Source organism: Lathamus discolor, chromosome 18 (assembly GCF_037157495.1).
Source record: "Lathamus discolor isolate bLatDis1 chromosome 18, bLatDis1.hap1, whole genome shotgun sequence".
Taxonomy (NCBI): domain Eukaryota; kingdom Metazoa; phylum Chordata; class Aves; order Psittaciformes; family Psittacidae; genus Lathamus; species Lathamus discolor.
In genome coordinates, this window is record NC_088901.1 from 622213 (window position 1) to 634587 (window position 12375).

Genomic DNA, 12375 nt, shown 5'->3' on the forward strand with positions numbered 1-12375 from the left:
AGTCACTCAGATTTTTCTGTCCCCTGTCTCTATTGCAAGTGTTCATTTGCACCCTGACAGAGGAAGGATGAGATTAAAGCCATTTGCGGCTAAGAGGTGCTGGGATGCAGCAACAGGGGCCAGAAAGGAGCCTGCAGAACCAAGCTGTTGCCTTAGCCATCTTCCATGTATGAAAATACACAGATACTCAACATAAAGACTTTAAAAAACTCAAAGGCATCTGCATAGAGGGACATCAGTTAACCATTAATGAAAAAAAATGAAAGCTTTAAGGCCCTGTAGTTAAAAGTAAGGGTCCTCTCAGCATCCTCTGTGATTGACTGCCGTGGACCTTGCTTGTCATCATGACTAGGATAAAATGGACACACAGCAACTACCTTTCTAGGTGCTGCAAAGTTGCACGTGGACTTGCACAGACACACAGCTCTGTTTAAAGGCCTGTCCTTTTCCAGCAGCTAAAAACTAGGCCAGAAAGTAAGTCTATAGCCTTCACCCCCCATTAAGTGCATAATTATGTACTAGATCTTCACACGCTGGGAGGTGGTCTTCAGAGATGAGCAGCATATTAAAGATTAAAGCCTCCAGATTAATTACACACACATGCTTTAATATCTTTAATGCACTTGACCAAATTCAGATGAGTTCTGGATTTCTTACAGAGCATCATTACTCTTCTAACAATCTTGTTAGATACACTGCTGAAGGGGAAAACACAGGCTGAAGCTGTTCTTTGTGCTCTGTCCCTTGTAGCAGGATGTTGTCTCCTCTCTCATACTTGAACTGGGATGGCAAAGTATCTGAGAACGACTCAGCAGTTCCCTTTTGGTATTCAAGCAGTCAGAACACATTAACTGATGCAAACTTAAGAGTCATTTACAACAATAAAGAATTTGCTTTAAAAATGTCTTCATTCAGGAGGACAGCCACAATTCCCAACACCGGTAGGTAACGTATCAGAAACACATCCTGGAGGGACCAGCAGTGCTCCTGGATGAGCTGTCTCCCCCTCACAGGACCTAGGGCTCAATCCTGGCTATGTGATCCTACCATACATGACCCACTTCATCTGATGAACCTTCTGCCTGCTGTAGTGTGGCAAATGATTTCTTAAGACCTCTGATTTTATTTCTTTGAATAAAGAGGATTTGCAATCATGGCTCCAAGGGCTGTTAATTCAGCTGTGCCACTAAAGGCTATTGTAACAAAGTCATTTATCAGTTCTGCTGAATAGGTTTAATAACACTCTTTAGAAAATTATAGGACAATATGAGGATAAAATTACTATAGCATCCATCTGAGATTTGAAGGCTGGACTTAGGTGAAGCTGAATACCTCTGTGGAAGTTTCAAGGCCTTATATGCTAAGACACTGCTACATGGTTCCCTTTATCTCCAAAGTCTTGCATGCTTTTAGGTGTTAGCAAGTGGTGATAGGATTGACTGATGAACGCAAGCATCCAAGATCGAATACGCCAAGCTCCCCACAAAGCAGTGTCTCAGCCCAGTGAGCGGAACAGAGGTATGAGAGGAGAGCAGAAAGCCCACAGCATGCAGCAAGCTGTGGGCTGGTGGTAGAAGAGAAGCCCTGGCTGCTCCAAGGATGGATAATCCAGGGGCAAACTGTGTCTTTCACACTGCTGGACAACACTTCACAGCCAGGAAGAACCTGAGCGATCCGCTCTAAGCTTGACACCAATCCTCTATTACCCAGCTGCAAATCTGAAGTAATCCCTAATTTCTGGATTTCCTCAGGAATTGCAGGAGTTTTAGCAAGATCAAACCCTTGCCTATCGGTCTCCACCAAGAGTTTAGAGCTTGAAATGAAAACCAGGAGGAAGGACGGGGCACTTACTGGTGAAGGTTATGTTGAAGCCTCTCTTCTCCATGGAGTGGTCGGTCTGGAACTCCAGCCTGGCTACGTGACCGCTGCTGGTCAGAGAGGAGGGGATCTGGTTTCCTGAGAAGGTGCCCAGCACCGGGGATTCGGCAGTGCCACCGTCCTTCACAGCCAGGAAATCAAACTGGGGCTCCACATCAAAGTCATTGAAAGCCAAGTGAATGCGGCTCTCGGGTTTAGCTATAATTAACCAAACACAGTGCAAGCTGCTTCCGTATTCTTCAGGGTAATTTGGTGACAGCACAATCCCAGACGGGGTGGTGAAGTTGAAAAAGCAGGAAACTGCAATAAGAAATCAGCATCAATCATGCAGCACAGCTCCTACGAGCTGCTCTGTCACATTTCCCCTTCCCCTTATCCCCTGAGCTGGGAGATTCCTGCAAATTCCCAATTGCTTTGCTTCTCAGAGGCAATTAAAGAAAGGAAGGGCTCAGTGCTCCATTCACCGCCTGCTGTCAGTGATTTATTTGCATGGGGAAGACGTGACTTCAAAAGAGTCTCCAGTCCCACTTTGGGTTATTTGCCATCTTCCAGCCTAGCACAGGTTGCTTTTGCTGCAGGAAGAAAATGGCACTCAAGCAGGTGGGGATTTGCTAATCTGCAGGTGAATTCTCCTGCACGTGCCTGAGAGAAAGCCCCCACAAGAACCAAACGCGGGACTACACCTAATGCAGAGTAACATCAGCATTAAATGAGTTGGCACAACGTAAACCTGAGGGGAGGAATCAGTTCACTGCTCCCCCATGCTCAACCCCAGGCTCGTCTGCTGCATCCCTGCCCGAGTGCTGGGTAACCGTGGATGCAGCTCTGAGCACAGTGCAGGCTTTTCAGGGTATGTTTTACAGCTGCACTTTTAGCTTACTTTCTATTGGCTAAATACGCTTTTCACCCGTGCTCCTCAGCAGATGTGACTGCACCCAGGCAATCCCACTGCACGTGGACAAACTCCCCACATTCAGACTATGCTCATCCTGCATTAAATAATTGCACAGCAATAAATAATAATGCATTAAATAATTGATACAGCAATAAATTGCCAACGCTTTTGAGAACGAGCTGCGAGTCGATTTGCCTTTGTCTCTGTCTCCTTGGGCAGCGGTTTACACCTCTGCCAAACGGGCAGTGAGAAACAAAAGCTGTTTGGTTTTGGTGAGGACTCTGCTGCACCAGGCAAGGCACAGCCCAGGAGCCGTCCCAAGCTTCCCTCAAATGCCAAGGGGCTTGGGGCAGCTCTGGTGGGCTGGACCCTTCCCCTTCCCATCACAGATAAATCACTGACTTCGGCTGGCTGGCAGCGTACCAAAAAGAGGCACCAAGCCAGACTGCCAGTCCCAGGAAAATAATTAAACCCGGTCTCTCCACTGAAGTTGAGGGGAACAGTGCGCATGGAGGAACCCTTCAGCTCTCAAGGGTTTCAATATATACTGTATTTCAGCTGACAAAGTCCATTAGTTTGAGAAAGCAAGGCTGCCTTTGAAGTGGTACCTACCCAATGTTGGTCTCTTATGTATGTATGCTTTACCCAACTCTTTCCCCACCAACATCCTTGGGAAAATCCATTCCTTGGAACACACATCTCACTCACTCCTGGCAAAAGGGACGCTGCACCAAGGATGAGGCTGGTTTTTGTTGGCATTTATACAATTATTTGGTTCAATGCTCACCCTCCTTCTGTTATTTTCCCTGTCTTCCTTCAACACTTAATGGTTTCAGATCAAATAAGATGGACGTTACCATGACGTTATCAAGGCTAAGAGCTACACAATCTATTTCCTGCTCTCGGCAACAAAGAAAAGAGATTAAAGAGAAAGCAAACTGCAAAATATCCTCAGGATTTGGGTTCTTTACTAGATGCTGAAATATTAAGGGATGCTGTCAAATAATTCTGCCACCATAAGCTCGGTATAATCTGCCTAGGAATAGGTATTGAAAATAACTGCACAGAGAAAAGTCTTAGTGGTAGAACTCCTCATCAAAGGGGTAAATCAGCATTCACATAGGACCCACAGTATCACACAGCCCACAGCAGAGAGGTACGGTTGCTAGCACAGCTATTACAGCACAGAGCTGCCGGCTCCTTTCGGGAAACAACAACAAAGAACTTGCTGACAAAAGAGAGAAAAGCAAAGGGAGGGAAGAATAGAAAATTAACCTTTGCTAAGATGAAACACAATGACACAGAAACCCACCCTCGCCAGCCTCCACCGCAGGGAAGCAAATGACACTTTTGATCTTCCATAAAGTAACGAGTGCTGCTGACAGCCAAGCTGCAGGAGAAAGGCCACTGCCCCACGCACCCACATCCCCGGCCATGGCACCCATGTCCAAGCCCTCCTGCGTGCAGTGGGGAGCTCGGCTTCACCCCTAGACAGACACATCCAACCCAGGAAGCAACACCCGATCAGCAGGTTCATGGACAAGCTCATGGTGTCTGTGATAGGAAGATTTTCTCCATCTTTTAAAGCAGGAGAGGTTTTTCTTCAACATGAAAGGGGACTTTTGGTCCAGGATCCGCATCAGCCTCCGCTTTCTCAGAGGTGCTTTGCTGGACACTTTGCATAAAAGCAGAAGCTGTTTATGGAGATGTCAGACACTGAAATGCGCTATCAAAAGGAAGAGGACAGGACCCACGGAAGGAGGAAGGCAGCTGAGCGCTACCTGTCTCGTGCTGCTCTGTGCATCTGAGACAGTTGGGAACAAAGAGCCCCTGAGGAGCGAGCAGTCACTGCAAACGTGACAGGCAGAGGTGAGTGCTGCTGCCTGCAGCCTGCCTGTCAGGATGCCTGAGCTGGAAACACCCGTCACTCCTTCAGCTGAGAGACAGGCATTAATATCTAATATCATTGTTCTTAAACGTTACGAGGCCATTTCATAATGTGCACAGCACAGGTTCACAGCTATAACCTAAACCGATCTGTGTCAATAATCATCATTACTGATCAAGTACTGCAAAAGCAATAAGGAAAATCCCATTATTAAATACAGCAGAATAAACGACAGCAAAACTGGGTACACACAGAGTACCCACCACAGCCAGTGAGACCCATGCCGCTAATGAACGAGTACAAGGTATTTATTCAAGTCATCACACACAGTATCAAGATTCTGCCTTCATTTAGAGCAGTAAAACAGCAAAGAAACAGCTCATTGCTTCTTCTTGTGGCAGCAAGTGCACATGTGGCTGCGGCTTGAGGATGCTGCTCTGTGGTCCCCTCACAGCGAGTGATGCTCGTAGCCAAGCTGGACACGGAGGTTATCTGACAGTTCTTCACCAGCAGAGCTGCTTGTTTCTGCACCTTCACCCAGGAGCAACTGCTGCATTCCTCTGGGCAGACCAAGCACAACTTGCTTCTTTTCTCTTCTGCCTTCAGAAGATCCTGCCTCCTCACAGACCACCTTGCTTCTCCTGCCAGGAACGCCTAGTGGCCCCAGACTCTCCAGCTCATCCTGCACAGGGCTGATCCCAGGGAGAGGGCACACCTGCAATGCATGGGAATGGGAAAGGCACCAACTTCAGGAGCTGAAAACCAAGCAGAGCATCACTGGGATAACTGCAGTCTCCATAGAAACAAAAAAATACCTGACTCCTCTGTCAGCTTTCAGGTATCATCCCCACAGCCTCGGACCGATGGGAGAGAGCTTGAAGGCAGTAGCGGATTTGCTGCTTTACCTTTCCTTTTGAAGAAGATCCCTCCTCCAGGCATAGCTGATGATGGACTGGAAAACCAGGAGCTCAGCAGGAGTCTGGCTGCTACCGGCATGCCTCGCTCGGGAAGCATACATCCCAAATAGCTGAGAGTGCTGGGAGCTCAGGGCACTGTTCCAGCTGTGAGGTAGTGTTTTATATCCTGTATTTTCCTCCTTCTGTATCTGTTTCAATAAGCACATCTGCATCGCGATGCATCTTCCTTCTTAGAACCCCAAAGCACCAACACGGCAAGGGGGAGGTGAGGGAAAGGAGTCCAGAGACAATGCTAACTGGGAGAACTCCCAGTTCAACCTCTGAAGGAGCAGCTGCCAGTGCCAGCGAGTGGCTGCCAGGGGCAGGACAGCAGGTAAATTAAGAAGAATGAAAAACAGGCAGGTTTTGGGTACCAGACCTTGAGGAAAATATTATCAGTGAACCTAAACCAGACTGTATAGGAGCCTCTGTGCACAGGGAAGAGCACTGAAATACCAAAGTGGGTTTCAATTCTATCCACTCCAGCAGGAACAGTGATGGCGTTACTGGGAATAAGACAAATTCCTAAAACTTACTGGAAGATGCTGATCCGCACCAGGACAGCATCGTGCTGCTTGCCTGCCAGCGTTCTGCAGCCATCTGTTATTCAGGAGGTGCTCCAAGGCATGAAGACACGGTCCTTTCCTGAGTGCCTGTTTATTTCACATGGAACTCTCCCCCTCCCTGCAGTCTCCCTTGGGAACTGGTGGCGGTGTCCACAAGCCCAAAGTTTAATTGCCACTTTTTGGCAAAAGCTCCAAAGCAGTCGAGTGCTCTTGCCATGTACTTCTCCCTCGCGGTTTAGCAGAGCATCCCTCTGCTGCTGCAGTGCTCGGAGCCATCCACAACTCCTGCAACACATCCATCTCCTGCAAGCAGCTCCTGTAACAGACTGGGACTCAGCTCCACACAGCCCCATGGCCTCAGCACAGTGCGCTGCAAAGGGTGAGGCACTCCCAGAGCGTGTAACTGCAACTACAGTACCTGCACCCCATGAAGAAGTGCAGCAGGGGGTGTGTGGGCAGGTTCAGCCAGATGTGACAGCCAATGCTAATGGAGAACAACAGAAGGAGCCTTGGAGAGAAACTTGCACTCCTGGACTCCACCAGCAAACTGGAAACACCCCACTGCAGCTTCCTCCAACACCAACCCCACACGTAAAGCATTGAAGTAAAACAGGCATTAGGAAACTTCTCTGCAGACCAGATTGAAGACGGCAACATAAGACACAAGATATTCCCGTTTTCTGGATATTGAGATAGGGGAAGGGGACAGAGACAATCTCCTTGCCTGATGAAACCCGTGAGTGTCATTTCAGATCCAGGCTCATGTGAAGAGAGGCAACCCATCATGCTGAGCAATTGCTGTCAGGAACATGGACAGATGCCTTGGCACAGGACAGCTCATTTATAGCAGCATGAAGCCCTATCAGGGTAACAGTTCAACTGATTCAATCAGTAAAATAACAAGGATGGAGACAACCCAATATAGTGCGCATCCTCCCGACCAGCACTGAGCACACGGCTGGGAGCACCCCAGATGAGCTGGAGAGAACTCACTGACAGCAACACCAAGGAGAAAATAGGCTCTGGTTCAACCCAGGTGCTTCATGCATCCAGCCCTCCATTGATACAGACACCAGGGGAAACTTCCCAACTTAACTGACAAGCGGCATGCTGGAGGATGTACAGCTTGAGGCAACTCTCAAGGAAGAGCAGAAAGGACTGGGCTGGTCACGCAGCCCTCTTATAAAGTCACAGAAAGGGAAATGGGAAATTTACACCAATAAAATGCCCTTGGAGTTCATGGGGGACAATTAGAACACAATTCATTGCAACTGAGAAGGCTCTTAGGTGCAACTGCTGCCCAGCCAAGCACTTAAGCATGTATGTCTGCTTAAGCAAACATTTAAATCGCAGTGCTTTGATAAACTGGGGCTGCAATGCAGAACAAGGGCTTTGAGGGAGAGTGCCCTGCTTAAAATTAAGAAGGGAACGGTCTTACATGGCTGCAACCATGAAACAAGGTTGTTAACAAAAGCTACAAATCCCTCATGTATATAGAGATCATGGTAATCCTGCCTTCATTTAATTTGCCTCCCTTGCTGCCAGAGAAAGACCAGATCTCAGCAGCTCCTGGGAACAGGCTGAGCATAAAGAGCATTTCACCACTGATTTGCTGCTCTGAACCCAACAAGATCCAGGGCAAGCAGAAGGTGCTAATGGGTCCTGAAGGACACGCATCTGTTGCAGAAGCCATCTAAGCCATGGACGTGGCCTCGGCAGGCACGGAGCCTGGTTCTTGGCAGAAACCCAGGATGCGAATGGCTGCTCTGCAGAGCGCAGAGCTGATGTGGTTTGGAAGGTTACGGTTAGCTACCAAGTCCCTATCCTAGATCATCTGGCAGAGATAATTGGTGTCTCTGCCATTCATCATCAGGAGAATCATCTCAGGGTGCTTCATAAAACCATTGGAAAGAGAAAAGTGTAAGAAAATAAAGAGCCACACACAGCAAACCAGTGGGGAAAGGAAAATCAACAGAATTCCGACAGATCCCCCAAAATCCACTCAAAGCAATTGCATCTGCAAGCCCAATGTCAGCTGGAAAAACAAGACCTGTTTACAGCAGGAGGGAGAAACATTTTGGGAGCTGACATAAACTGTCCCATCAGCACTGCAAAAAGTAAGAGGAATGAAGGATAAAAGAGCACACAAAGGGTCCGGTTTCATCAGAAGGAGGGCCCATGCTGCAGTTCAGAAGCCTGAAAACCTCCCTTACAATGAAACAACTATCATTTCCTTTAAAAGAAACCCTTCTGGAAGTATTATTGGACAAGAAAGGGTCATTGTGATCACCTTAACCACCCACCTCCTTAGTACAGACTACAGAACAATTCCTGGTACCTACAGATGTCCAGAAAGGAGCACCCCCCCATCTCAATCTATAAACGACTAAGGATGGAGAGCCCGGCACTGCCTTCAATAGCCTGCCCCAAGGGTTAACCACTCTCTCTGTTAAAAAGCTATTATTTTTAAATGGCAAACTATGCTTTTATCACTGCTAACTTATAAAACACACTTTCATCCAAATTACTCTTCCTCGGGAAGGCTCCATAGGATGCTGTGAATAACAGGTAGAAAAGAAGAAAAGAGAAAAAAACAAAGAGAAAGAAAATAATGACCAATTGACAACTTAATTTAGAGCTAAATGAAAACCTTGCCAAGTGATATGAAATTACAGGGTTCTGTTCAGTACATTGCTGGGAAAAACATCTATTGCACTTTGCATTTCCAGCTCCTAATCCTGCCTGTTTGTACCAGACAGTGCACACAAAGGTTAGCAGCCCAGCTCAGAACTAACATTTGTGATGTCTGGAAGACGAGCTAAGATTATGCAGCAGATACAATAGGCTGATATGGGATTAACAAAAAAAGTAAGAAGGAGTAATTAGCACTAAGGAGAAGACAGATTTTATGTTGTTATTAAGGAAAATCAGATGTTTAAAAGAATGGAAAAACCCACAAGATCAAAATGCCTGATGAAGATGACTGATGCTGCGAGGGCTGGAGCAGCTCCGCTCTGGAGCCAGGCTGGGAGAGCTGGGCTGGGGCAGCCTGGAGAAGAGAAGGCTGCTGAAGGGGAGACCTGAGAGCAGCTCCAGGGCCTAAAGGGGCTGCAGGGAACCTGGAGAGGGGCTTGGGACAAGGGCCTGTAGGGACAGGCCAAGGGGGATGGCTTGAACCTGCCCAAGGGGAGGCTGAGCTGAGCTCTTAGGCAGAAGCTCTCTCCTGTGAGGGTGCTGAGGCGCTGGCACAGGGTGCCCAGGGAAGCTGTGGCTGCCCCATCCCTGGCAGTGCTCAAGGCCAGGTTGGACACAGGGGCTTGGAACAAGCTGCTCCAGTGGAAGGGGTCCCTGCCCGTGGCAAGGGGCTGGAACTGGATGAGCTTTGAGTTCCCTTCAACCCAAAGCAGTCTGGGATTCTATGACTGTGTTAGTGCCGTACACCTGCGTGGTGACGGGGACCCCGAGCTGTGCCAACCTCCTGCTGCTGCCAGCTCAAAGACAACTCTCAACAACACAAAGGGTTTCGCTGGTGCTCAGCTTGTCCGAGAGAGTAAATGCCCCATTTCCAATGAGCCCACACAGCCTCCAGTGGTGGTGGCACCGTGCTGCTGCTGGCTCCTGCACAGCACAGCGACCGTGTGCAGCTCAGCCAGGAGAAATGGGCTGTGGTTGAGGTTTTCAAGTGAAGAAGGGAAGAAAGCTTAACATCTGCTCCAAAGCCAGAGAAGAAAACACCATTTAACATAATTCCAATTGGAAATGCTTTGGGAAATGCCTTCTGTTCTGCTTAGAGGAATATTATGCATGACTACTGCTCTAAGCAGGTTATAACACAAAATCCACTTATGATAACACAACAAAAAGAAAGTCACTGGAAACTAAAGAAGCTCCTAAAGCGAGACCAGGGCATGACCAAGAGCCCTGTAATGACCCTGTAATGATCAATGGACAGAAAGTGTCTGGAGGAGTCCAGAAGTGCTCTGAAGCAGCACAACTCAAGCTGCAGCCCCTCCACATGAACATACGTGTGCATATACATCTACACACACATTTATCCCCAGCCTCCACGGAGCTGCAGCCAAGCGACGCCAAACAAACACCCCTCAGGTCAGTGCAGAAACCTCCCTCCCCGGTTTGCCTGATGCACTCTGACCAGCGCATACAAAATGCTGTTTTATTTCGCTCTGGTTTATTTACCTTCGGAACATGGGACGGGTCCAGAAAACCTGAAGTCTGCAAGTCTGAGATCAACGAGCTAAACCTGGGTCAGAAATTCAGCAGGTTTCAGAAGGGAATCTCCCAGCCCAACTGGCAGAGGACAGGTAAAACGAGGCAAAGGCTTTGCCTTTATTCAGAGAGATGGTTACGAACAATATATATTGTCGTGACAGTTCATATCATGGTCATCTATCACATCAAGTGACGGCACTGCTTGGCGCGAGTCAACCATCCGGCTAAAGGTGCAAGGATAGAAACCTCAGGAGCTGTAGGTCACAGGCCCCTGGGGAAAGGGCTGCAGGAGGAGGAGGAGGGAAGGGAAGGAAAGGGAAGCTGCTGGAGGAGAGTAGCAAAGAACCTTGTAAGTAAGACTTATTGAGCCCTGCAGGAACCCTCCGAGAGCACTATCCCCCCGCAGGGGATGCTAGCTCTTCCTTTCCTTGGCAAGGAAACATGTACCTCGTGAAACAAATTTTGGTCATAGAAAATGTTTTGTAGCAGGGCTTTCCAGTGCAATAGTTCACATAAAATCAGGTAATGAGTGTTGCCCTGCTATAGAGGAGTATGTTTAAACAGTAATTCCAGCCATGTATTTGGAAGTTATGGCACTCCCGAAACACCCTGCTCCCCGACTACATCTATCCACACCTTCAACATTCTCACTGCAGTAACTGAACAGCTCACCAGCTTCCTGTTATAGCTGTAATTATGGGCTGGCTCCCCATTCATAAACCTAATAATCTTCTCAACCACAGGTAACTGTAGACTTCAGTTTGAATATTATTTCCCTTATGAGTTATTACCATCAGAGCACAAACTTCATCTAAGTAGCACAATGGTTTTCCTTAGGTAGCATTTATCCGCCTGACATCTCCTAAGCCCATTTTGCTGTCCTTCAATGTTTCAAAACTGAACACAGCTCTGTATGAAAGCAATGGCTCAGGTTATCCTGGGTTATGAGAACTGCCTTAGCTTTTGACAGATAGCACAGTTCTGTAACTTTGAAAATGCAAGTGTCAGAGTGAACAACAGTAACTACAGAGCTGATGTGAGCACTATGAGGTGTTGCAGTGTAGGGAGAAAAAGAGGTCTTCAGTATTCAGCCATCAACCCAGACATCCACACTGCACAGAAGCAAGACACCAAGCTCAGAGCACAGACAGACGGATGATTGTGCCACCCAATCCACCTACAGTACTACAGGTTCCCAGGCTCCAGTTTCAGGTCATCAGAGACAATGTGAACACACACAGCAGGGCCAGGGATACCTTGCCTAGTAAGGGGTTTGCAGAAGACATGCACGAAGAAGGTCTTGCAAAGTTTCTCAAGTACCCTACGTGCTCACCCCGGACAGTTAAAGGGATGCAATGACAACAAAGAGGATGAAGATGGAAGGTCTGTTATCATGAAGGCACGGTCACGAATTAAGAACCCATTGCAATAAGCAGATGCATTACTTAGATGGTTTGTGTTGCTTTGTCATCGAAGCCCCAGGAAATGAGTTCTCCACAATAGATTCTGTCTGCTCATAAATCATTTGCTCAGGACAGCAGGATACACCACAGTGCACTGTTTAATCTCCATCTGCATTTGTCACGCATTTGCAGCCAGAATCAGCAGCACTGAGTTGTTTGCACATTCCAACCAGCAGCACATAAATCAGTTACCTTATTTTCCCACCTCATGCCCAATGCATTTACCGGTCTCCCAATATTTACAGAGAGTTATTGCTAATCCCACTACAGATTTCACACCAGGAACACATTTTGTCATGTAACCTCTCTTGATTCATGCAAACTAATATGATGCTGTCCAGAATAAAGATAGGGGAGTAAAGGTATAGGGAGGCCCATGAAACACTTTTCCCACTACCTACTGCCTTCTTGACCACAGAAAACAGAATACAATGGATTTATTCTGACTAAAAGATTCATGCCTGTGCTGTGCTTTGCATGGACTGTGGACTGGGGCTGG

At 47.6% G+C, this 12375-nt stretch overlaps 1 protein-coding gene across 2 annotated transcripts in view; it reads right to left on the bottom strand.

The window, feature by feature from the left end:
- Nucleotides 1–12375, bottom strand: part of CSMD2 (CUB and Sushi multiple domains 2) — a 292865-nt gene that overhangs the window by 103058 nt on the left and 177432 nt on the right. For both annotated transcript variants that reach the window (XM_065698010.1, XM_065698009.1), the window contains exon 15: nucleotides 1852–2178. In XM_065698010.1, coding sequence (XP_065554082.1) covers nucleotides 1852–2178 — 327 coding nt within the window. The remainder of the gene's footprint in view (nucleotides 1–1851; nucleotides 2179–12375) is intronic.